General features: G+C 42.5%; 1 protein-coding gene across 3 annotated transcripts in view; it reads right to left on the reverse strand.

The window, feature by feature from the left end:
* The window catches only part of TTC27 (tetratricopeptide repeat domain 27), a 214,578-nt gene that overhangs the window by 124,241 nt on the left and 65,112 nt on the right, over positions 1–25,225 (reverse strand). For 2 of the 3 annotated variants that reach the window (XM_002709924.6, XM_089326555.1), the window contains one exon: positions 10,005–10,118. The exons of the other annotated variant lie outside the window; for it this stretch is intronic. In XM_002709924.6, the coding sequence (XP_002709970.2) occupies positions 10,005–10,118 (114 nt within the window). The remainder of the gene's footprint in view (positions 1–10,004; positions 10,119–25,225) is intronic. 3 annotated transcript variants of the gene reach the window in all.

Here is a 25,225-nt window from a genome sequence, read left to right on the forward strand (position 1 = left end):
CTTTCTCTCTCTCTCTCTCTCTCTCTCTCTCTCTCTCTCTATTGCGTGCACACGCGCGCGCTAACTCTGCCTGTCAAAAAAAGAAAGAAAGAAAGAAAGAAAGAAAGAAAGAAAGAAAGAAAGAAAGAAAGAAAGAAAGAAAGAAAAGAATTACACTTAGATCATTATTCTCAAGTGAAGATGATCCTCATGAGCTAGTTCTCTGCCCAATTATGGTGCTCTTGCCAAGTGTTACTCCTCCTGACCACACGAAGAGGGCATTCTGATGGGCTACTTTGACCCAAGGTCTGGCTCTGATCTAGGGCCACTAAGAGAGACACCATGTAGATTCAATTTGAGTGTCCAAAGTCAACCTCAGAACTCATTATCCAAATTGCTGTTTGTTTTTTTTTTTTTTTTCAGAACCTGCTACCCCATCCTTCAACCAATTTAACCTCTTATGATGTATAGGTGCCTCTCCTAATCGGTGTTAATCCTAACCAGTAGAAAACTTCCGTATCTTTTGCAGTCTCCCTGAGTTGAGTGATCTAATAACTTACAGTGTTTAGTTCACTGATCTATGCAGAGCCCACTGGTCACTCTTGTAGGGATGTTGCCATATCCCAGATTGTGACTTCCATAACTCAGGATCACTGGCTAATGTTTCAGACATCCTCTGGGAGGAGGCTGTCCTCATTGAGGTCTCTATCCAATATTGTTCCTGTCTCTACCAGCTCCTCTAGATGCCTACTCTGCCTCCCAGGCTCAAGCATACTGCCTACCTGACTCTGGGGTGGGCATTTGGCCCAGCAGTTGAGAAGTCAACTGGGATGCTGTATTTCATATCAGACGGCTAGTGTCCAGACCCTGGCTCTGCTCTGGATTCCGGCTTCTTGCTAGTTTGCACCCTGGGAGGCAAGAGATAAAGGCTGAAACACTTGGGTTCCTGCTACTCCATGAGAAACCAGGATGGTGCTTCCAGATCCTCCTTCAACTTGGCCCTCTCCACAGATTTGAGTTCTGCCTGTTTCCCTCCTTCTGTGTCTGTCCATCTGCTTCTCAAAGAAATATCAGCTCATATACTCCTCATACAACGCTATGTCATATATACACAAGGAAACTAAAGCACAGAGAGGTTAAGCAGTTTGTCCAGGCATCAGCATGGACACACACGGTACAGCTGGGATCTGAAAGCAGGCAGAATGATTCCAGAGCCCATGCTCAAATTAAGATACATCCAGAATTCCAAGAGTGGAGAGACAATTCTAAAAATTTTCTAAAAAGAAGAAAAGAAATATAATTTACAACAAAATAAGATTTAGACTTGTACTTATTAAACCAGGATGCTGTGATATATTAAAGTAAGAACCTGGGACAAAAAGATGATTTTGAAACTAGAATTCTACGCCCAAAAAAATTTGGGTTTAGCCAAACTAAATTTGGTTTGGAAAGTACTTTTCCCAAAGATTCAAGTTTTACTATACATGTTCTTGATATAAAAAACACACATGAAAAGGTAATACAGGGGACCAGCGCTGTGGCGTAGCGGGTAAAGCCGCCACCATGCAGTGCCGGCATCCCATGTGGGCGCCGGTTCTAGTCCTGGCTGCTCCACTTCCAATCTAGCTCTCTGCTGTGGCCTGGGAAAGTGGCAGAAGTTGGCCCAAGTCCTTGGGCCCCTGAACCCACGTGGGAGACCTGGAAGAAGCTCATGGCTCCTGGCTTCGAATCAGCGCAGCTCCAGCAGTTGCGGCCATCTAAGGAGTGAACAAGCAAATGGAAGACTCTCTCTCTCTCTCTGCCTCTTCTTCTCTCTCTCTGTGAAACTCTGACTTTCAATCTGTGAAACTCTGACTTTCAAGTAAATAAATAAATCTTTAAAAAAAAAGTACAACAGAACTATAAATATTTAAAGTTATAAAGGAACCCACTAAACAACAAACGTAAACCACTAAAAATGAACTGGGAATGGGGGAAGAACGTGTATCTTTCATTTAACAATCACTCTGGGTAGACTAAAATATTTTATTGACTATAATACTTTATAAGCATTATTATATACTGTAATGCATACATCATAATTGTTAATTTAATAATTTATTACTATATGCAGTACCAAAATATTTAATATGCAGATTAAAAATCAAAATTAAAGAGCATCTTCAAAAATAGGGGATTTGCTAAAACGATTATAGCACTTCTTTTAGCAGAATGACACACAGCTGTTACAATGAATAAGCTATTTCCACAGGTATTGGTGTACAGTTTATCAAACTATCATGTTAAGACATAAAAGGGAATAAAGCAGTACAGACTGCATGAACCCATTTATGTTAAAACATTTACGTTTATTTATGCATAGAAAAAAGTTATAAATGGTATAAATCACTGAGATTGGAAAGCAAGTGCTATGGTATGGATATTAGTTTAAATGTTCCCCCAAAGGTCCAGGTCTTATGCTAATTAAATTAAGAGGGTGAAAAGTTTTTAGCAGAGGGGCCTTGGGGAAGTAATTAGACTGGATTGGATGGGTGGAGCTCCTGTCATCAGATCATGGTAGCTTCAGAAGCGACAACATGTGCTGTCTATGGCCATGTAACACTCTGCACCACTTCATGACCCTGCCAGCAAGAATACCATCACCAGATGCCCAACTAATGGGTCCACATGATATTGGACTGTGAACCTCCAAAATCATGAGCCAAAAGAAACCTTTTTCCTTCATAAGTAGCTTGTCTTAGATATTTAGTTGAAATATCAAAAAGCTAATACAGCAAGCAAGGGGGAAAAGAAAGCTGTTACTTTAAACTTTCTGCTTCTGCACTTCTTTTTTTTATAATAAGTATTCTGTAATTAAAACAATTAAAAACAGTTAACTAAGTAAAATACATTTGGTCACTGCTAACCATGGGTTTGGTTGAAGTGTTACATATAATGCCTGCAAAGTATAGTAATACTAGCAATGTAAAAAAAATCATAACAGATTTCTTCCCGAAATTATTAAACAAGTATAAGGCCAGTATACAAATCCTGACAGAATATTACTGTGACTAATTCCATCCCATTCAAGAATTTTGTTATGGTCACCCTTAATTATTACTAAAAATTAAACGGCCTATAAAGCAAGGTCTACCAACTTTCCATAAAAACATCTCTGCCCACACAGGAGCAATGATCTCCATCAACGGTTAACAATCAAACAATCATTGTCTTCTGGGTCCTACTCCCATTAACTATGATAAAAACCCCTATTCCTGACAACCAGGCGTATGACTACAGTACCAAGAACAATTTTTTTTTTTTTTAAGATTTACTTATATTACTTAAAAGGTGTTTAGAGAGAGAAGGAGAGACAGAGACAGAGATCCTCCATCCGCTGGTAGACTACCCAAATGGCTGCAATGGCCAGGTCTGGAACAGGCCGAAGCATGGAGCTTCTTCTATGTCTCCCACATGGGTGCAAGGGCCCAAACAATTGGGACATATTCTGCTGCTTTCTCGGGTCATTAGCAGGGAGTCTGATAGGAAGTGGAGCAGCTGGGATTTGAGCAGGCATGCATATGGGATGCCTGCATTGCAGACAGTGGTTTAACCCACTGCTCCACAGTGCTGGCCCCAAACAGATGTTCTTAAAAATAATTCAATGAAAATTTATGACATCTGACTTTACCACCAGAGTCAAGGAAAGTCAACTTCAGCATGAATAGTCTCCAATGATAGAAAAGTGCGTTACTCTCAGACTCCCGATTCAATGAAGGGTCATTCCAGAAATTCAAGGGCAAAGCAAAGGATTCTTGCTGAGCTGAGCAACCACCTTCAGAGGCACAATTGTTTGAACGGGGAAGATTTTCCAATTTAAACTAAAAGGTTTAAGTGATTCCTAAGTAATTAAAATTCATTGGAAAGATTATTTTCATAATCAACATAAAATATTCTAACATTAACCCCCAATTACTACACTTGTTCTTAGCCAAAAGTCCAAGAAGCAATAACCCCCAATTACTGAATGGAGTTTCCCTAATACTAAGTTTTAAGGAGCAAAATAAAAATTAGAAGGCAATCACAAATTTAGTTTGCACAAATTTTGTCATAATTTTTTAGTTTGGACATAAACAAGATGGCTCCTTTCAGTGTACACAGTTTCAATTAATTTGCTTCATATTTGAGTTATACATACAAAAAGAAGATAAAGATGTGGTCTTGGGATAAAGAAAATGTTCATTATATGGATTTGGGTCAGATGAGGAAGAGAAAGCTGAATGACAGTACTTCTTTATACTTCACTGGTTAAAAAAAAGCAGAGTAACATACTGAAGAATGTACCTACAGTTTCATTCAAGCAGTTTCTGAGTCACAGTCACTAAACAAAGTTGCCATGTGCATTATCTTCAGTAATTTCATGAGATGGGGTGGTTTTCAAGGATTTAATTTCCCCAACCTGTAGTTCCCTTCTTCCTCTGTAGATCTCATCACTCAGATTTATTTACTTTTGGGTGTGATGCAATACTTTCTTCTTTCATTTGGATGGCTCACTTAAAAATCCATCAAAGTCTGCCAGTTTTTAGGCCTGCCAGCCGAGCCTTCAACACAACTGCCTGAACCAATGTGAGTAAAATAGTCCAGGGGACCGGCGCTGTGGTGTATGTAGCAGGTAAAGCAGCCACTGACGGCACTGGCATTGTCGCTCCCCCTCTTCGTGGAGGAACGACACAGGACCCTGCGCTGTTCTTTCGTCTGCTCGGCCCTCCCCGGGTTTGCTGCTGGTTCTTCCCGGGTTGGCTACTATCCCTTCCACCTCCGTGGAAGGGCAGTTCCCCCTGGCCACATTCCCCACTTCCGCAGGGGAGTGGCACACCGCCGGCCGGCTTTCTCAGGGGCTGCACAGGTGTTCCCCTTAGATGTTCCCCCTAGATGTTCCTGGTGCATGCCGTCTCTCTCCTCCTTTATAGTCCTCCTCCGCCAATCCTAACTCGGCTGCCCACACGCCGAGTACGCTGCTCTCCAATCAGGAGCAAGTCCTACAGTTTATTGGTTGAACTGGAGGCAGCTGTGCGGAAGCTGTTTACTTCTCTCCCAGCGCCATATTGTGGGAGAGCAGATGCATAGAATAAGTCTTAATTCCAGTAACTCAGTCCAGTCCGGGCTGCTCCCCACAGGCATCCCATATGGGCATTCTAGATTCTTCACTTCCAATCAACCACCCTGCTTGGGAAAGCAGTGAAGGATGGCCCAAGTGCTTGGGCTCCTGAGCCCACATGGGAGACACAGAAGAAGCTCCTGGCTCCTGGCTTTAGTTCGGCCCAGCTCAGGCCATTGCAGCCACTTTAGTAGTGAACCAGCAGATGGAAGATCTCTCTCTGTATCTCCTACTCTCTCTGTGTGTAACTCTGCCTTTCAAATAAACAAATAAAAAGAGTAAATGGTCCAAACTGTTATTACCTAGCCAGACAAATGGGCAAACCATACCCACATCCCCTCAGCTTGTAACAGGACAAGAGGGAATTTCCCTAAGGGCCTCTTCTTGTTTCTTTTCCTCCCTTTTTAACATGGCTATCATCTTATAATTTTGTATGGGAACAGATGTTCATGGAAACTAAAAAAAAAAGTTTTATCTGTACATGTAATTTTAGATCATTTTCCTCCTATTCTTCAGAGATGTAGTAACTTCAACAAACACAGCAATATCAAATTCTGAATCAAAGGAATTGGCAATAGTTCAGATTATGAGTTAAATGAATCAACAAAAGTAGAAAATTAAACAAATTTTGCATTCATCCTATCACAAGATATGGCTAATTTCTGAAATTTGGCGGTTGGCAAATGGCACAAAGATTTTTCTGAGGTACCACCCTGTAAAACAGAAATAATCACTTCCTAATTCTATGCTACCGGTTGAGACTCAGAATGAAGGGGCCCTAGTACACTAAGGCCAAGGCAAGGGCAAAATGTTAGAGCACAAGGATTTCATTCTTCTCTTAAATTCATGTTCCGGGGGCAAGTGTTCAGCCTTGCAGTAAGAAACCAGGTAGAAACGTGTCCTATATTGGAGTGCTTAGTTTTTTATCCCTGGCTCTAGCTCCAGCTCTGGCTCCTGATCCTAGCTTACTGCTAATGCAGGCCTGGGGAGGCAGCAGGGATGGCTCAACTGGTTAGGTTCCTGACACTGAGATGAAAGACCTAGATTGAGCTCCAGGCTCCCAGTTTTCACCTCAGTCCAAACCCAACTATGGCAGGCACTGGGAGAGTAAACCAACAGATGAGAGTTCACTCTCTTTCTGCCTCTCAAATACTTTAAAATAAATAAATAAATATTACCCACTCAGTGCATTCCTGTTATTTGATATCTAAAAACATAACCCTCACATTTCAGAATGATTCAAGTTTCAAATGAAAAGTATATACTGGCCGGCGCTGTGGCTCACTTGGCTAATCCTCTGCCTGCGGCGCCAGCACCCCGGGTTCTTGTCCCGGTTGGGGTGCAGGGTTCTAGTGCCGATCGCTCCTCTTCCAGTCCAGCTCTCTGCTGTGGCCTGGGAGGGCAGTAGAGGATGGCCCAAGTGCTTGGGTCCCTGCACCCGCATGGGAGACTGGGAGGAAGCACCCGGTTCCTGGCTTTGGATCAGCACAGCGCCAGCTGTGGAGGCCATTAGGGAAGTGAACCAACGGAAGGAAGACCTTTCTCACTATCTCTTTCTTACTGTCCATAACTCTCTCTCTGTCTCTCTCTCACTAACTCTGCCTGTCAGAAAGAAAGAAAGAAAGAAAGAAAGAAAGAAAGAAAGAAAGAAAGAAAGAAAGAAAGAAAAGTATACACTTATATTACCATTCTTCAAAAAGTTCATGGAAAATGTTTTATAAAAAAACAATGCGTGAGATTTCAAATTATTTTTTGCCAAAAAAATAAATCTATGTTTTACTTTGGTTTTCAGTTAGCTTTCTGAAATACCTTTTTAACATGCACTTATAAACACATAAAAGATTTATTCTTAGGGACGGCGCTAAAGCTCAGTGGGTTAAGCAGTTCAAGCCAGTTCAAGTCCAGCGGCTCAACTTCCAATTCAGCTCCCTGCTAAGGAGCCTGGGAAAGCAGCAGAAGATGGCCTAAGTACTTGGGCCCCTGTACCCACGTGTAGACCCGGATGAAACTCCTGGCTACTGGTTTCAGCCTGGCCTAGCCCTGGCCATTACAGCCATTTGGGGAGTAAACCAGCAGAAGGAAGATCTCCTTTCTCTCTCTCTCTCTCTCTCTCAAGGAAGATCTCCTTTCTCTCTCTCTCTCTCTCTCTCTCAAGGAAGATCTCCTTTCTCTCTCTCTCTCTCTCTCTCTGTCTCTCCCCACTCTGTAATTCTGACTTTCCAATAACAAATAAATCTTTACAAAAAAGAAAAGATTTACCCTTATACTTCTTAATTTGTCACTATAAAAGAAAAATGAATGACCTTATTACTTAATATGCCAAAGTGAATGTAGGAGATGGGGCCAGCGCTGTGGTGTAGTGGGTTAAGCTGCCGCCTGCAGTCTTGGCATCCCATATGGGTGCTGGTTCGAGAGCCGGCTGCTCCACTTCATGTCCAACTCTCTGCTGTGGCCTGGGAAAGCAGTGGAAGATGGCCCAAGTCCTTGGGCCCTTGCACCCATGTGGAAGACCTGAAGGAGGTTCCTGTCTCCTGGCTTTGGATCGGCACAGCTCCAGCTGTTGCAGCCAACTGGGGAGTAAACCATCAGATGGAAGACCTCTCTCTTTCTCTCTCTCTGCCTCTCCTTCTCTCTCTGTATAACTCTTTCAAATAAAATAAATAAATCTTAAAAAAAAAAAGTGAATGTAAGAGATGAATACAAAGTAAGTAATTTGTAGGTGAGTATATCCTTCAATAAGTGAATGCATTATAGTAAGAACTGTTAAGAACAAAAGAAGACATTCAAACTAGTTTCTATAACACACACAAAAAAAGTTTTATTCACAGTTTTCTTGAACAAGAAATTTTACTGGCTGAGCATCCTTAACCCAAAAATCTGAAATCCAAGACTTTTTGAGCCAGACCAGTGTTCAAAGACTGTCAGATTTCACAGTATTTAAGATTGTGGAGGTTCAGATGCGGGATGCTCAACTGCTAGAGTAAATGCATTTTAACATTTTAGTCACTTTAAAATTTATAGTTTCAGAGTGAAATGAATTTTAGTAAATAAAATTCAAACCACCCAGTAACTCACGATGAACAGCTAAGGATGTTAACCATGGAACAGCCCTTCACCTTCCCTTTCTACTTTACACTGGGTCCGGCTGTAGAAAGTGGGTCAGCAAATGGCTTATGGCTGTTAGCTGTCTCCAAGGTACTTTTGCCACAAAGGCACCTTGCCTGAGATCATGCCAGTTCCTGAGGCTGCTTACGGAAGGAGGACTGAAGGCAAGGGATGGGGGCCAAGCCATTTCAGCCTAAGGGAACACCAAGGTGGGAAATATACTTCCTACACTACGTTGGGCCCTCACCTAGTTCAATTTTTCCTCAGTGCAATACCGCCTGGTCCAAGTTCTCTTCAATGGTGTTACACTTTAATAACACCTTGCACCCCTAGCTCTGCCTCAACCTTCTGGAGAAAATAACCTGTGACAACAATTTAGTATATTGAGACAAGAAATATGATGGTAATTACTGAAAAGAAGGAAGATGATTAAAACAGTATAAGACAAACTGTTGAGCACATACTAGGTCCTGGGTAAGAAGTTTGCTGATTCAAATGCTATGCAGGAAGAAAAGCAGCAGATTAAGCCATGGCTTGCAACACCAGCACCCCTCATCAAAGGGATGGTTTGAGACCCCCAGCGGCTCCACTTCCGATCCAGCTCCCTGCTAAAGTGCCTGGGAAAGCACTGGAACATGGTCCAAGAGCTTGGGCCCCTGCACCCATGTGGGAGACCAGGATGGAGTCACTAAATAGTGCCATCTAGGAAGAACAGCCATTTACCAGACAACAACCTGGGGGCATCTTGACCTTAGACTTCTAGCACCAGAACTGTGAGAAAGTAAATTTCTGTACTTTACAAATCACAGTCTCAGGTATTTCATTATAGCAGCACAGACTAAGACATGGAATCTGAAATCTTAGATCTTTTTGTGACATTTTCAATTTTCCTTGCTAATAAATTTATATCACGGGTAGTTTATCAGACAATATATGAAAGCAACAAAATGCTACTGTCTCACTGGAGGAGTAGTGTTAAATGGAGACTGAGGCCTGGATATGGATTAATTTTACAACATTAGTGGATATTTTTGCATGAGGATGAACATTATTTCCTCTGACAACTTGTACTTGTGAGATGCTTTATTGTGGGGAGCAACTCGGACTAGACTAGGTTGCTGGAATTAAGACTTATTCTATGCATCTGCTCTCCCACAATATGGCGCTGGGAGAGAAGAAAACAGCTTCTACACAGCTGCCTCCAGTTCAGCCAATAAACTGTAGGACTTGCTCCTGATTGGAGGAGAGCAGCGTACTCGGCGTGTGGGCAGCCGAGTTGGGATTGGCAGAGGAGGACTATAAAGGAGGAGAGAGACGGCATGCACCAGGAACATCTAAGGGGAACATCTAAGGGGAACACCTGTGCAGCCCCCGAGAGAGCCGGCCGGCGGTGTGCCGCTCCCCTGCGGAAGTGGGGAAAGTGGCCAGGGGGAACCGCCCTTCCACGGAGGTGGAAGGGACAGTAGCCAACCCGGGAAGAACCAGCAGCAAACCCGGGGAGGGCCGAGCAGACGAAAGAACAGCGCAGGGTCCTGTGTCGTTCCTCCACGAAGAGGGGGAGCGACACTTTATTTTTCTTATTAACCCTTAATTTGTCTCTTTTAATGCTCACCATAAACCTCCAAAGCATTATTTCTGCAAGTCAAATTCTAAAATGTGTATTCTGCAAATAAGGAAATGTTTGAGTAAAATGTAAGCCACCTAATTCTTTCATTCATAACATACATGGATGTTTATTTATAGCAATGGAGAGCTGGAAGAAAAACAACATATTAATTCCTACCTGAGTCTGCCTCATTGCTCGCTCCACTCGGCGCGTGCTTCCTCTCTCAAGTTTAGTCCGGAGCATCAAGGCTGACGTCTGAATGGCCCAGAACTTTGGTTGTGAAAGCAGACACTGATAGAAGAAGAAAAAACAAAAGACCACAGACAGAAGACTTAAATGCTGGATGACCCACTGTGAGTAGGACAAAATTCATTCTTCCAAAAATATCAGGATGCCGTTGAATGCAAATATGAAAATCTCAGCAAAGAAAAGCAAAAGTTTTTCCTTTTTTGATTTGTATTATAAAAAGTCATTGTAAAACACAATAATGCTTTATGGCCTTGGCTAGCATAAGGAGTCTCTAGTTTTAGAGAAAATACTTTTCTAGAAGGGGCATCTCAAGAAAGCCTGACCTATAACAAAACTATGAATAGGAACATACTGAAACATAACCCCAGGGAAAACAGTGCAGGCCATCAATTCAGAGAAGTAATAGAAACCACTAACATGATTACTAATGTAGTGAAAAATAAAATGGAAGTTTCAGGTAAGAGAAAACAGTAATGGGATGTGATAAATGGAGACTGCTTGATATAATGAACACAAAATCTCATTGATGGGGGTCAGCACTGTGGTGTAGTAGATTAAGCCTCTACCTGTGTAGCCGGTATCCCACATGGACACTGGTTCATACCCTAGCTGCTCCTCTTCTGACCCTGCTCCTTGATAATGGCTTGAGATAACAGTAAAAGATGGCCAAAGTGCTTGGGCCACTGCACCCATGTGGGAGACGGAGACCAGAAGAAGCTCCTGGCTCCAGATCAGCCCAGCTCCAGCTGTTGCGGTCATTTGGGGAGTGAACTAGCAAACAGAAGGCCCCTCCTTCTCTCTGTAATTCTACCTCTTAAATAAATAAGTAAATCTTTTAAAAATAAAACAAACAAAAAGAATCTCACTGATGAACACTTGGAATTCAATATTGTCTGTGGTTGATAATTCACACATACCTTTCAGCAAAGATGCTGCAAAGAAAGGGAAAAGATGTGTCTGAAAGCTAACACCATTCTTGATCACTACTGCTTGTTTCTTTTTCTTTTTTTTACTTATTTGAAATGCAGAATTATATACATATAGAGAGAGGGAGAGATAGAGAGATCTTCTATCTATTGGTTCACTCCCCAAATGGTCCCAATGGCTAGAGCTGGACCAGGCCAAAGCCAGGAGCCCAGAGCTTCTTCTGAGTCTCCCACATGGGTACAGAGGCCCAAGCACCTTGGTCACCCTCCACTGCTTTCCCAGCATATTAGCAGGCAGCTGGATCAGAAGTGGAAAAGCCAGGACTCAAACCAGCGCCCATGTGGGATGCTGGCATCACAGGCGACAGCTTAACCTGTTACACCACAATGCCAACTCCTGTTGCTTGTTTTTAAAAGTCAAGTGTGGAACACATCCTGGTCTAATCAATCCCTCAAAATCTAGGTGTTTATTAGAAGCACATGGGAAGCTTCTGGTATTTTTTTTTTTTTAATGTAAATCGTATCTTGAAGATCAGGATCTGGGCATCAATATTTTTAAAAATATCCCTCCTGCTGCCCCCTAGGTAATTCTCAAGTGTAGTCAAATTTGAGAACAATTAGGCTAAGATAACACAAGTATGTATTTTTGGTAAAATTCATATGGAACTCCAAATTCTCATTAACAGTAAGAAGTCCTTCAAGAAAGCACAAACTATAGCACAGTCCTACAACTCCATACCAAGCCAAGCCAAGCCAAGCCAAGCTCATTGCACTCATTGTTGTCATCTGCCTGGCCCCTATAGGCATTTGAATTATTAACTTCTAATTTAAACCAACCCCTTTTAAATTAAGAAGAAAATGAAGCAACAAAAGGCTAAATCACTTGCTCATTGCTATGCCTACCCTAATAGCAATAACTGGTAGTAAAACCTCATCTTCTAAGTACTAGAACAGCATCCCTATTGTCATTATTTAACTCTGTAAATGAACTTGTACTCATTGAAACAGCTAAATTCAGATATGATAACCTCCTGGAAGTGAATGATACTACCCAGGAAATATAAGAAAGTAGAGTAACGTAAGTTCAGGCCTCAGGAAAGAACCTTGGAAACAGTGAAAAAAGAGGAGTAAGCAACAAGTACACAAGTAAGGGATGAGGAGAATCAAGAGCAGCAGTTTGGCACAGCAGTTAAGATGCCTCTTTGGGTACCTGCATCTCATCTCATAGAACCTGGGTTTCAGTCCCGGCTTCCTGCTAATGCACACTCTGCAACAGGTGTTCAAGTACTTGGCTCCCTGCCACCCACACTGGAAGCCTGGATGGAGTTCCAGGCTTCTGGCATTGGCCTGGCCCAGTTCAGCCCTGCCTAGCTGTTTTGGGCATTTAGGGAATGCACCAGCTGATGGAAGATCTTTCTCTGTCCCTCTATTTGCCTTTTAAACAAATAAAAATAAAAAGAGGAGAATCAAAAGAATGGGCTCTTACTGAAGTTTGTTTATTCCTTAGTCCACCTGAGCACCTACTCTGTAAAAGCAGTGCACTGGCCCCAGCGAGAGGGTAGCGAGCAAGACAGACAAGGTCCTGGCCCTCAGAGGACTCACATCCTAATGCAATGCCTATCAGGTAATCTTCTATGACTAACTCTAGAAATTAAGATATTTTCTATCTCCTTGAAATAGTTTTCAAGATTAATGTATAATCTTATCTGGTTAGCCTTCTTTAACTTAAATCTACGAAGAGATTTTACCAATATAGCTAGCTATATATGGCATTATCAAGACATGAATGATAAAACAGAAGAATTTACAAAACCCATTCTTTAAAATGTGTAACACTATTTAGCACAAGATTTTACTATAAAATGTAACCTCAAGAATTTTCAAAGGAAAGGACTTTTCTCATTAGGTAAATCTGCAAACCTGACTCTACAAATTTTAATGGGTCATAACACTGCCTTCTTTTCCTTCTCATCTCAATGAAGAGACTATTATCTGTGACTTCAAGTTAGCAGGATGGAAGACGACTAAAGAACAGTGCTGTGCAACAATGAGGAAAGTCTCCCAGGTCAGCCAAGGCTGGATTAGAATCCCTGTGCCACCAAGTGACATGACCACCTACATGGCCCCGGGTGACTCAACTTCCCTGGGTCAGTTCCTCCTCTCAGAAACTGGAATGGCAAGCCCCACCTCCCTGAGCTGGGAGGGTAAGTAAGGAAGTCTCTGGGAGTCCGCACAGAGAAGCACGTCTGGCCGCTCCAGAGCCTCCCCCTCACTACGTGTTTTCTCTCCCTCAAGTCACAGCATTCACTTCCAAGCCGCACGCAGCATTTAGCCCACAGGCTTGTCGGAGTGAAAGTCCAACTTTTTACTGTTAAGACTTATTTTATTTATTTGAAAGGAAGAGAGAGAGAGAAAGAGAGAGAGATGGAGATGGAGAGAGATCGATCTTCCATCCACTGCTTCACTCCCCAAATGGCCCTAATGGCCACAACAGCCAGGGATGGGCCAGGCCAAAGCCAGGAGCTCAGAGTTTCATCTAGGTCTCCCACATGAGTGCAGGGGCCCAAGGACTTGGGCCATCTTCTGCTGCTTTCCCAGGCGCAGGGAGCTGGATAGGAAGTGGAGCAGCTGGAACTCAAACAAGTGCCCATATGGGATGCTGGCATTGCAGACAGTGGCTTAACCCAATATGCCACAATGCCAGGCCAGAAATCCCAGTTCTAAGAAGGTTGTCCTAAAGGTTTTCACACCAAAGAGATGAAATATTTTCCTCAGAAAAACAAAAAAGTCAGGATCTTTTCCACACTGGAATGGGAACAGAGTTATGCCCGAGACCTTTTGTGAAGATCAAGCAAAACACTCTAAACACTGAATGTAAAATGCAATGTGACAGACATTTGAAAAGTTGTAAAGCAGGAAAGAGGAATGTAATTACCTTGACTTAGAGATACAAAGACCTGACATAGTTTTTCTGAAAGGAAATTACTGTAGAATAGTTATATTAATATATCTTATAAAACACTGTTGTCCATGAGGTAATAATCAATCAGAATACAGACAACAGGTTAAAAAAAATTATGTGGCCATATTGTGGCACAGCAGGTTAAGCCACAGCCTGCAGTGCCGGCATCCCTTATGGGTGCTGGTTTGAGTCCCAGGTGCTCCACTTCCGATCCAGCTCCCTGCTAATGTGCCTGGGAAAGCAGAGGAGGATGGCCCAAGTGCTTGGGCCCCTGCGCCCCTGTGGGAGACCTGGAAGAAGCTCCTGGCTCCTGGCTTCAGCTTGGCCCAGCCCTGGCTGTTGTGGTGTTGCAGACATTTGGCGAATGATCAGCAGAAGGAAGATATTCATTTATTCATTCCCCTTTCTATCTCTCCCCCTCCTCCCCCCCATAACTCTGCCTTTCAAATAAATAAAATAAAACTTAAAAAAAAAAAACTATAATGATCTATTGACTTAAGAAGAAAATTACACTTAAGGATTTTTTCAGTCTAATAATTCAGCAACCAAATCCAACGGTGAGAATACCAATCTAATGGACCAGCTGGTGAGATGTCAGGCCACATATGGATGTGCAGACAAGAGATGATTCAGAGTCTTCATCATGTCCCCCAGTAAGGAGCTACTGTTCTTAATTCCACTGATTTTAGGACCAGAGAAGTTATCACCCCACTATTTACCTAAATGACTATCTTGTGCTTCAGGTCTAAACTTAAATGTTACTTTGTCTTAGACCCTTAGCAATTACCTTTTCTAAGTGACTCCATGTCTGCCCAATTAATGCCACTAAACTGTACTCTTAAAAATGAATAAAATTCTAGATATTCTGTTCTGCATATTTTATCAGAAAAAAAAAACTAGCATATATTTTAAAACATTACTGACAAAGTTCTTTTAAAAAAAAAGCAATCTTACATTCAAGTTCAGTGTTGCTAAAAATCTGACAGTAGGGCCGGCACTTTGCATAGGGGGCTAAGCCTCAGCCAGCGGTGCCGGAATCCCATATGGGAGCCAGTTCGAGTTCCAGCTGCTCCATTTCAGATCCAGCTCCTTGCTGATGGCCTGGGAAAGCAGTGGAAGATGGCCCAAGTCCTTGGGTCCCTGCACCCATGTGGGAGACCCAGAAGAAGCTCTTGGCTCCTGGCTTCAAATCAGCTCATCTCTGGCCATTGTGGCCATTTGGGGAGTGAACCAACAGATGGAAGACCTTTCTCTCTGTCTGTAACTCTACCTCTCAAATAAATAAATAAAATCTTTAAAAAAAAAATCTGACAGAACACATAAGATAGAAATATAGCTATATCCAAAATAATGTTTCATTGTGGTTTTTTTTAATCACTAATTATACTTTTGGGTGAAGCATACTGCCTGTATAATCAACATCTCCCAAATTTGAGAATGTTTCTCAAAAGCCAGATTGGTTCAGCACGTGAAAAGGCTCTGATGAGCTTCTACATAATCAGGGTAAGGCCATCTGAGCCCGCGATTTTTCCTCACTGCACCCTCTGGTTCTCTCAGGGAAGAAACCCCAGCTACAAAGGATCTTCCGAAAGTTCCTGGAAAATACATACTAGAAAAAACACACACATGGACTTCAAAAATGTTTGCACCAAAATAAACATATTTTAATTGTATTTACAAGAACTTTTTGAAGTACCCTCGACATATTTGGTTAACCAATGTCTTCCCTAGGCCCTCAAGAAAGGGACAAAGAAAGGAACCCCTTCTTTACCTTTTTTACATAGGGGCAGAGGTAGACAGAGGTAGTTTATCTGAAATAGAAATATAAATTAATATGAACTGGTGCTTATGGAAATTACCTGATGGTTCTTCTAGTATTCCCTAGGTAGAACTGGGACCATACCCTCTCAAAGACACAACACTGTGGTAAGTAAGTACATGAAATAAAACTTTTAGTACTATAATCTAGGTGGATCTGTGGCTTATATATAAAATATAGTAATTTCATGTTTAAATATTAGTTTTATCTGGAATTGATTTTATATATACTATAATACAAGGGTTAAGATATCTATTTTCCACAAGGATATATAAATTATCCAATGCCATGTACTGCAAAACATACCCTTTTCCCACTGTTCTGTACTGCCTGCCACATATATCATATACCAGATGAACCACATACATATGGATCTGTTTCTGTTCTACAGGCTAGTTTGCATTTCCTATGTCAAAACATCTTAATTCAGTCCTTTTCAAACTTGAAAGTGCATAAAAATAACCTACAGTTGTTAAACAACAGAGTCACTGGCCCCAATCCCAGAGGTTCTGATTCAATAGGGTTTGGATAGAGCCAGAGAAATTCATTTCAGTAAGCTCCTATGTGATGCTGTTGCTGCTGGTCCTAGGACCACACTGATAAGCAACACTGTACTAATTAGTACATTTCTGTAATAGGTCTTGCTATGTACAACACTAGTCCTCCAGCTCTACACAGCCTGAGCTATTGCTAGCCATTAGCAATTCAATATGAATTTTAAAGTCAGCTTTAGTTCCACAAAAAACAACAGAAACAGTAACAACAACAAAATCAAACTGCTGGTAATTTGTTAGGGATTGCATTAAATTATGTAGGTTAATTTGGAAAGACTTGAAATTTTAAAATCTTCAGTTCTCCATGGACAAAGCACATCCCTCCATTTATTTAGGTCTTCACTAATTTCTCCTAGTTATTTTTCAGACTCTTTTTTTTTAGGGGGGAGGGGGACAGGCAGAGTGGACAGTGAGAGAGAGAGAGACAGAGAGAAAGGTGTTCCTTTGCCGTGGGTTCACCCTCCAATGGCCGCTCTGGCCAGCTCGCTGTGGCCAGTGCACCACGCTGATCCAAAGCCAGGAGCCAGGTGCTTCTCCTGGTCTCCCATGGGGTGCAGGGCCCAAGCACTTGGGCCATCCTCCACTGCACTCCCGGGCCACAGCAGAGAGCTGGCCTGGAAGAGGGGCAACTAGGACAGAATCTGGCGCCCCGACCGGGACTAGAACCCGGTGTGCTGGCACCGCAAGGCGGAGGATTGGCCTATTGAGCCGCGGCGCCGGCTCAAATTCTAATATAGGGATCTTACTAATCTTTTGATAGATTTATTCCTAGGATTTTGATGGGTTTTATTTAAAATGCTATCATTTTCCCCTTTTTAATTTTTCTAAGTTGTAATAAAGTATACATGAAATTTACCATCTTAACAATTTTTAAGCATTATTCAATAATGTATTCCAATTTCACCAGAACTCTTTTCATCTTGCAGTTGAGACTCTGGAAGCAACAGCACCTCATTCCTACCCTCCAAGCCCCTGCAGTCACCATTCTAGTTTTCACCTCTTGGAATCTGATCACTCTTGGTACCTCATGTAAGTGGAACCATTTAGTTGCAAATGTTTTATAAAGTCCATTTATTTTTAACTTCCTATCTGTTAACTATAGTGATTCAATGGAATTTAAGTTCACTAGATTAATAAGCACTGGTTAAAAATCCAAATGGCATTGAAAAAAGCCTCAGAAATGTGGTGTGTTCAACCAGGCCCACTTAGAATTAGGACCTTGTTAAAGAACCTTACACCAGGGCCCACATTGTGGTATAGCCAGTAAAGCCTTCACCTGCAATGCCAGCATCCCCTGTGGGTGTGGGTTCAAGCCCCAGCTGATCCACTTCCGATCCAGCTCTCTGTTATGCCTTAGAAAGCAGAAGAAAATGGCCTAAGTCTTTGGACCCTGCAGTCATGGGAGAGATTTAAAAGAAGCTCCTGGCTCCTGGCTTCAGATCAGCCCAGCTCCGGCCATTGCAGCCATTTGGGGAGTGAACCAACAGATGGAAGATCTTTCTCTCTGTCTCTCCCTCTCTCTGCCTCTGCCTCTGCAATTCTGCCTTTCAAATAAATAAATAAATCATAAAAAAAAAACTTTAGGCCATTTGCAACCATGTACTTGTACATGAATGGAATTTCCACCACTTTTATACATCAAAACAGAGGCTAGAACCACTTGTGAGTGATAACATTTGTGTGACTGTTTTAAGTTCTCCCATTTCTCAACTCTCAATGACCAAAACTGATAAAAGGTGATTCACTTAGCTAATAAACTTTTACTGTATATACTATTTTAAAATACTAATAAATATTTTATTAATATGAATATTAAAATAATCCCTAGTAATTATAACTTTACTTATGGTTACAACACTACATAAAGAATCAATCTACTTTGGCAATTGTTGATGAACAGTATATTTTAAGAACAAAAGGAAGGTACTTGTTATAGATTAGGAGAGCTACTCTGCAAGACTGAGTAGGAATGTATCACTTTAAGACGTGCCATTGGGGCCAGTGCTGTGGCATAGCAGAAAAAGCCACTGCCTGCAGTGCCGGCAGCCCATATGGATGCCAGTTCAAGTCCTGGCTGCTCCACTTCTGATCTAGCTCTCTGCTGTGGCCTGCGAAAGCTGTGGAAGATGGCCCAAGTCCTTGGGCCCCTGCACCTACCTGAGAGACCAGGAGGAGGCACCTGGCTCCTGGCTTTGGGTAGGCACAGATGCAGCTCTTGCGGCCATCTGGGGAGTTAACTAGCAGATGGAAGACTTCTCCCTCTCTCTGCCTCTGCCTCTCTGTAACTTTTTCAAAAAATAAAATAAATTAAAAAAAAAAAAGACATGCCACATACTTTCACTAAAACTGCAGGAAACTCAGGTAACTGCCTGAAATGAAAAAGGCAGTGAATACCACTTTAACTCACAATAAAATGTAAATTTCCTTAGTACACTAGCCATACTCTCTATATGGGTGTGTGTGTGTACACATATGCATACACATACATATATACTTGGTAATTCAAGCCCCAAAAAGTAGCAAAAAAAAATCTTTTGTGATACCTGTGATACCATCAAGGAGATGTCCTGTGTTGTTTCCAATAAAAACAAACTCCCTTTTCATTCTTATCACTGCAGATTTCCAATCATCTTCTTTCAAAGGTCTCTAGGGTCACTTTACATGACACACAAAGTTTACTCCTTTGAAAATGAAGCAGCTTTCAGAGAGCTGCTTGTTCCACATGGAGAGCAAAACCAGCTCAGACCTCCGGTCATTTAACTATTAGGCTACACTGATGCCAAATCGGATGGTGCCCACCAACGTCAGGCCGACCTTACAAAACAGTGAACGAAGGAATACCATAAAAAGCAGAAACATTGACCCTTTACAATGATCTACTTTTTAAAAATCCATCTTTAAAATCAGTACCAAATGACAATAAATTACTCTATACATATCCTTGGTAGAACTGGCACAGTACTTCAAATCCCCTATCCTTGTTCTACAGACCACTTAGAACGTCTCCAAGTTGTCTTTCCCTAAAGCTCACTGTTGCCTTAAACAAATCTTCCACCACCACAGCTGAAGCAGCCCAGCAGCTTACATTCCACCAGCCTGTGCCTTTGTTCATGCGGTCTCACCGCATCTGAATGCCATCCATCTTTCAAGGCCCAACTCCAATCCTTCCTTAGTGAACAAAGCCTTCTTTGATGCAGTCTATTTTCTTCCTTTCTTAATAACTATGGTTAATATTTATCTTTGTTATCAATTTGTAAACTCAGGGCCGGCGCCGCGGCTCACTAAGCTAATCCTCCACCTTGAGGCGCCGGCACACCGGGTTCTAGTCCCGGTCGGGGCGCCGGATTCTGTCCCGGTTGCCCCTCTTCCAGGCCAGCTCTCTGCTGTGGCCCGGGAGGGCAGTGGAGGATGGCCCAGGTACTTGGGCCCTGCACCCACATGGGAGACCAGGAGAAGCACCTGGCTCCTGGCTTTGGATCAGCGTGGTGCGCTGGCCACAGCGAGCTGGCCAGAACGGCCATTGGAGGGTGAACCAACGGCAAAGGAAGACCTTTCTCTCTTTCTCTCTCTCTCACTGTCCACTCTGCCTGTCAAAAAAAAAAAAAAAAAAAAAAAAAACAATTTGTAAACTCAACTCCCTGGTCTTGCTACTTGCATTTATGCATTTATCTGACCTGAGGTAAATTAAAAACTACATGAACGTAAGTCCATTGGTTCATGCCTTTGTTTCTTCCACAGGCTCTACTAGTCTGCCATATGGGCGCCGGTTCGGGTTCCAGCCGCTCCACTCCCGATCCAGCTCTCTGCTATGGCCTGGGAAAGCAGTAGAAGATGGCCCAAGTTCTTTGGCCCTGCACCCACGTGAGAGAACTGGAAGAAGCTCCTGGCTCCTGGCTTCGGATGGGCACAGCTCTGGCCATTGCAGGCAATTGGGGAGTGCACCACGCGGATGAAAGACCTCTCTCTCTGCCTCTCCTTCTCTCTCTGTGTAACTCTGAATTTCAAATAAATAAATCTTTCAAAAAAAATAACAATGAGGAGCCAGTATTGTCGTCTCTCAGGTTAAGCCACTGCCTGCAAATACCAGGAGCCCAGCTGGAGTCCTGGGCAGTCCACTTCTGATTCATATTCCTGTTAGTGTGCCCGAGAAAGCAGCAGAAGATGGCCCAAGTGCTTGGGTCCCTGCAGTCACATAGGAGAGCGGAAGAGAATCCTGGCTTCTGCTTTAGCCTGGCCCAGGCCCGGTGACTGCAGGTATTTGGGAAATGAACTAGTGGAGGGAAGGCTTTTGTCTCTCATGCGCTCTCTCTCTCTCTCTCTCTCTCTCTCTCTCTAACTCAGCCTTTCAAATAAATAACTTTTTTTAAAAAATGATAAAAATAGGGCTGGTGTTGTGGCATAGTGGGTTAAGCTACCACCTGTGACACCAGCTCGAGTCCTGGCTACTCCATTTCCAATCCAGAGCCCTGCTAGTGCTCCAGGGAAAGCAGCGGAAGATGGCCCACGTCAGGCCTCTGCACCCACATGGGAGACCCGGATAAGCTCCTGGCTCCTGGCTTCAGCCTGGCCCAGTCCTAGCTATTGTGTGAACCAGAGGATGGAAGATCTCTCTATCGTGCATACTCTCTCTCTGTAACCGCCGTTCAAATAAATAAAAAACATTTTAAAATTGGGGTCGGCGCTGTGGCTGACTCTTAAAGTCCAGCTCTCTGCTGTGGCCTGGAAAGGCAGTGGAGGATGGTCCAAGTGCTTGGGCTCCCACACCTGCACAGAAGACCAGGAGAAAGCACATGGCTCCTGGCTTCAGATTGGTGTAGCTCTGGCCTTAGCAACCATTTGGGGGGGGTGAACCAATGGAAGACCTTTCTATTTCTCTCTCTGTCTTCTCTACCTGTCAAATAAATAAAAATAATAATAAAATTAAATTAAAATGAGTGAAAATAAATAAAATGCTGCTTATTCTTTAAAGTCTTTTAAGAGATCTAGTGACATTTAAATGATCTTGCTATTGTTCAAGGTAGTTTTGATATAGAAGTTTAAAATTAACTATAATGTAAGTTATAAAATATAAACACCTGTGAATTTAGGACTGGCTTTTTTACTTAATTTACCCATATTGTTGCTCATAGCTATAGGTCATTTATTTTCACTTTACTGGTGAATATTTCATAATTAAAAATCACAATTTATCCATCCTGCTATCAACATTTATTGTCATATTTTTTGCCACTATGAACACAGCCATTATTAAATGTTCTCATCAATACCCACAGGTGCAGATGCGAAAGTTCTCTTAATTAAGGATGGAGCTTTGGGAATTCCTACAATGTACAACTTCTTGATGTTCTACAAAGTCACTCTGCAGTGATTAAGCATGCATTAAATTTTTTCAAATTCTGATCTTTAACTTCAAATTATTTTCATAAGTTATGTTTTCCGGCCAGCACCGCGGCTCACTAGGCTAATCCTCCGCCTGCGGCACCGGCACCCTGGGTTCTAATCCTGGGGTTTAGATCGCTGCGCCGATCTGAAGCCAGGAGCCAGGTGCTTCCTCCTGGTCTCCCAAGCGGGTGCAGGGCCCAAGGACTTGGGCCATCCTCCACTACCTTCCCAACCCACAGCCGAGAGCTGGCCTGGAAGAGGGGCAACCAGGACAGAATCCGGCGCCCCGACCGGGACTAGAACCTGGTGTGCTGGTGCCGCAGGCGGAGGATTAGCCTATTGAGCCGTGGTGCTGGCCAGAATCTTGGTAGTATAACTTTTCTTCCTGTCTGTTGATCTTTAATTGGCAGCTCCTTGCACAATTTTCATCTGGGATTAGAGAATTTTTCCTCTGGAGTAGACTGGTTTCTGCTGCCATGGGCCAGACAGCACCATGAATGTAGGATCGCTTCAGACTTTCTTGAGGGTTCTGGCTCCATGGAAAGTTCTAGAAGTACCATCACCCTCAGGTAGCCCCCCCTCGCAGCTGCTTGTTGTTCAGTTTCAGTTTCCTGCCTCTCTGGCCCTGCCCTAGATCCCAACTTCTCTTTGTGTATCTGTGTACATGAATGTTTGCTTAATTCACCAGTGAAAAGAATGCTTAGACATCTCCTCTACCTGCCGTGAGACCAGCAACGGCTTAACAAGTGTGTCCTTTTCATGGCTTTACTTGCTTTGCAACAGGTAGGTCTCTCAAAGTACCCTGTCTGCTATATTTCCAGAATTTGAAGTCTTTGATCTCTGGCCCATTAGTGCTCCTATTCTTTTATTTTATTTTATTTTATTTTATTTTATTTTATTTTATTTTATTTTATTTATTTATTGACAGGCAGAGTGGACAGTGAGAGAGAGACAGAGAGAAAGGTCTTCCTTTGCCATTGGTTCACCCTCCAATGGCCGCCGCGGCCGGCGCACTGTAGCCGGTGCACTGTGCTAATCCAATGGCAGGAGCCAGGTACTTATTCTGGTCTCCCATGGGGTGCAGGGCCCAAGGACTTGGGCCATCCTCCACTGTACTCCCGGGCCATAGCAGAGAGCTGGCCTGGAAGAAGGGCAACTGGGACAGAATCCGGCACCCCGACCGGGGTTAGAACCTGGTGTGCCGGCGCCACTAGGTGGAGGATTAGCCTAGTGAGCCGCGGCACCGGCCCCTATTCTTTTAATATGTCTCTAGGCTTACTTCTTAATTCCTTCCTATTTCCTATGCTAATAAAGATATTAGTACATCTCCAAGAGAAAGGTACTGGCCAAAAGCGGAGCAATCCCTGGAAAATATCTGACCTAGCAGAGATTAGAGCTCCAGGAAGACTCAAAACTGAAACCTAAAAGATACACCAGAAGATTGACAGTTCACTGGCGTCCCTGACCATGTGTGAGACAGCCCGCTTAAATCTCCAACTCCAAATAAGAATAGCTATCTAACCTAAGACCATGTCAGACTTTGTTCACTTTCATATAGATTTTTAAAAGAATGTTTTTCTTAACTTTTAAATTTCAGATATTTTCTCATTTTTTTCTCCTTCAGAAAAGTTGCAAGAATCCTACAAAGAATTCTTATATATCCTCCACCCAAATTCTCTAAATATTAATGTATTGTCATTCAGCGACATTATCATCTTCAGGCAGTTACAGGATATATTAAAAATGACAGATTTAAAATAACTGAAATCTACGTATCAGCTATTTTTATAGTCATCAACACCATTAGTTACTTGAAATAGATGTCAATTACCTATGCTAATTTATATAGAAGTGGAACAGTAGGGACACAAAACCAGCACCTATACAGAATGCTGCCTACACAGGTAACGGATTTATCCACTATGCCACAATGCCAACCCCTCTGCACTTTTTTCATGTTGTACTTCAAAGAACAGAAGGTTTTAATTTTAGGAAAGTCAAATTTACCATTTTTTTTTTTCAGCTTATAAGACAGATAGAGAAAAACAGAGTTCCAAACATCTGGGTCACTCCCCAAATGCCCACAGTGCCTAGGACCAGACCAAAGCAAGGATCCTAGAACTCAATTCAGGTCTTCCACGTGGATGGCAGCAACCCACCCACCTGAGCTACTATCTGCTGCCTCCCAGGATATGCACCAGCAAGATGTGAGAATTGAGTAGAGCTCATACTCAAACCAAGACACTCTGATAAGGGATATAGGTATCCTAAGCAGTGACTTTACTACCAGGTAAAAACCCCACTTTTTTTCTTTAATGGTTCATGCACTTGTTGGCCTAGCTAACTATTGCTCACAACTCCAATGGTGCAACAATCTTACTTGAAGGAAACATTGTACAAATGTTTTGTAACACTGCAATCAATACTCTAGGATGATGATTGAATTTTATATATAAATTTTCCTTGATTTCTTCAATGAGTCATGAATAAATTTTCTTTTTTTTTTAAACTTTTATTTAATGAATATAGATTTCCAAAGTACAGCTTATGGACTACACTGGCATCCCCCACCTCCCCGATGACTTCCCTCTCACCCGCAACCCTCCCCTTTACCGCTCTCTCCCCTTCCATTCATATCACGATTCATTTTCAATTTTCTATATATACAGAAGATCAGTTTAGTATACATTAAGTAAAGATTTCAACAGTTTGCACCCACATAGAAACACAAAGTGAAATATATTGTTTGAGTACTCGTTATAGCATTAAATCTCAATGTACAGCATATTAAGGACAGAGATCCTACAGGAGGAGTAAGTGCACAGTGACTCCTGTTGTTGACTTAACAAATTGACACTCCTGTTTATGGCATCAGTAATCTCCCTATGCTCCAGTCATGAGTTTCCAAGGCTATGGAAGCCTTTTGAGTTCTCCGACTCTTATCTTGTTTAGACAAGGTCATAGTCAAAGTGGAGGTTCTCTCCTCCCTTCAGAGAAAGGTACCTCTTTCTTTGAAGACCTGTTCTTTCCACTGGGATCTTACTCACAGAGATCTTTCATTTCGGTTTTGTTTTTTTGGTTTTTTTGTTTTGTTTTGTTTTGTTTTTTTGCCAGAGTGTCTTGGCTTTCCATGCCTGAAAACTATCAGGGGCTTTTCAGCTGGATCCGAATGCCTTTAGGGCTGATTCTGAGGCCAGAGTGCTGTTTAGGACATCTGCCATTCTATGAGTCTGCTATGTATCTCGCTTCCCATGTTGGATCACTCTCCCCTTTATTTATTCTATCGGTTAGTATTAGTAGGTACTAGACTTGTTTATGTGATCCCTTTGACTCTTAGTCCTTTCATTATGATCAATTGTGAACTGAAATTGATCACTTGGGCTAGTGAGATGGCATTGGTACATGTCACCTTGATGGGATTGAATTGGAATCCCCTGGTATATTTCTAACTCTACCATTTGGGGCAAGTCAGCTTGAGCATGTCCCAAATTGTACATCTCTTCCCT

Source organism: Oryctolagus cuniculus, chromosome 2 (assembly GCF_051225735.1).
Source record: "Oryctolagus cuniculus isolate XC-2025 breed Fujian yellow rabbit chromosome 2, ASM5122573v1, whole genome shotgun sequence".
In the NCBI taxonomy this organism is placed as follows: Eukaryota; Metazoa; Chordata; class Mammalia; order Lagomorpha; family Leporidae; genus Oryctolagus; species Oryctolagus cuniculus.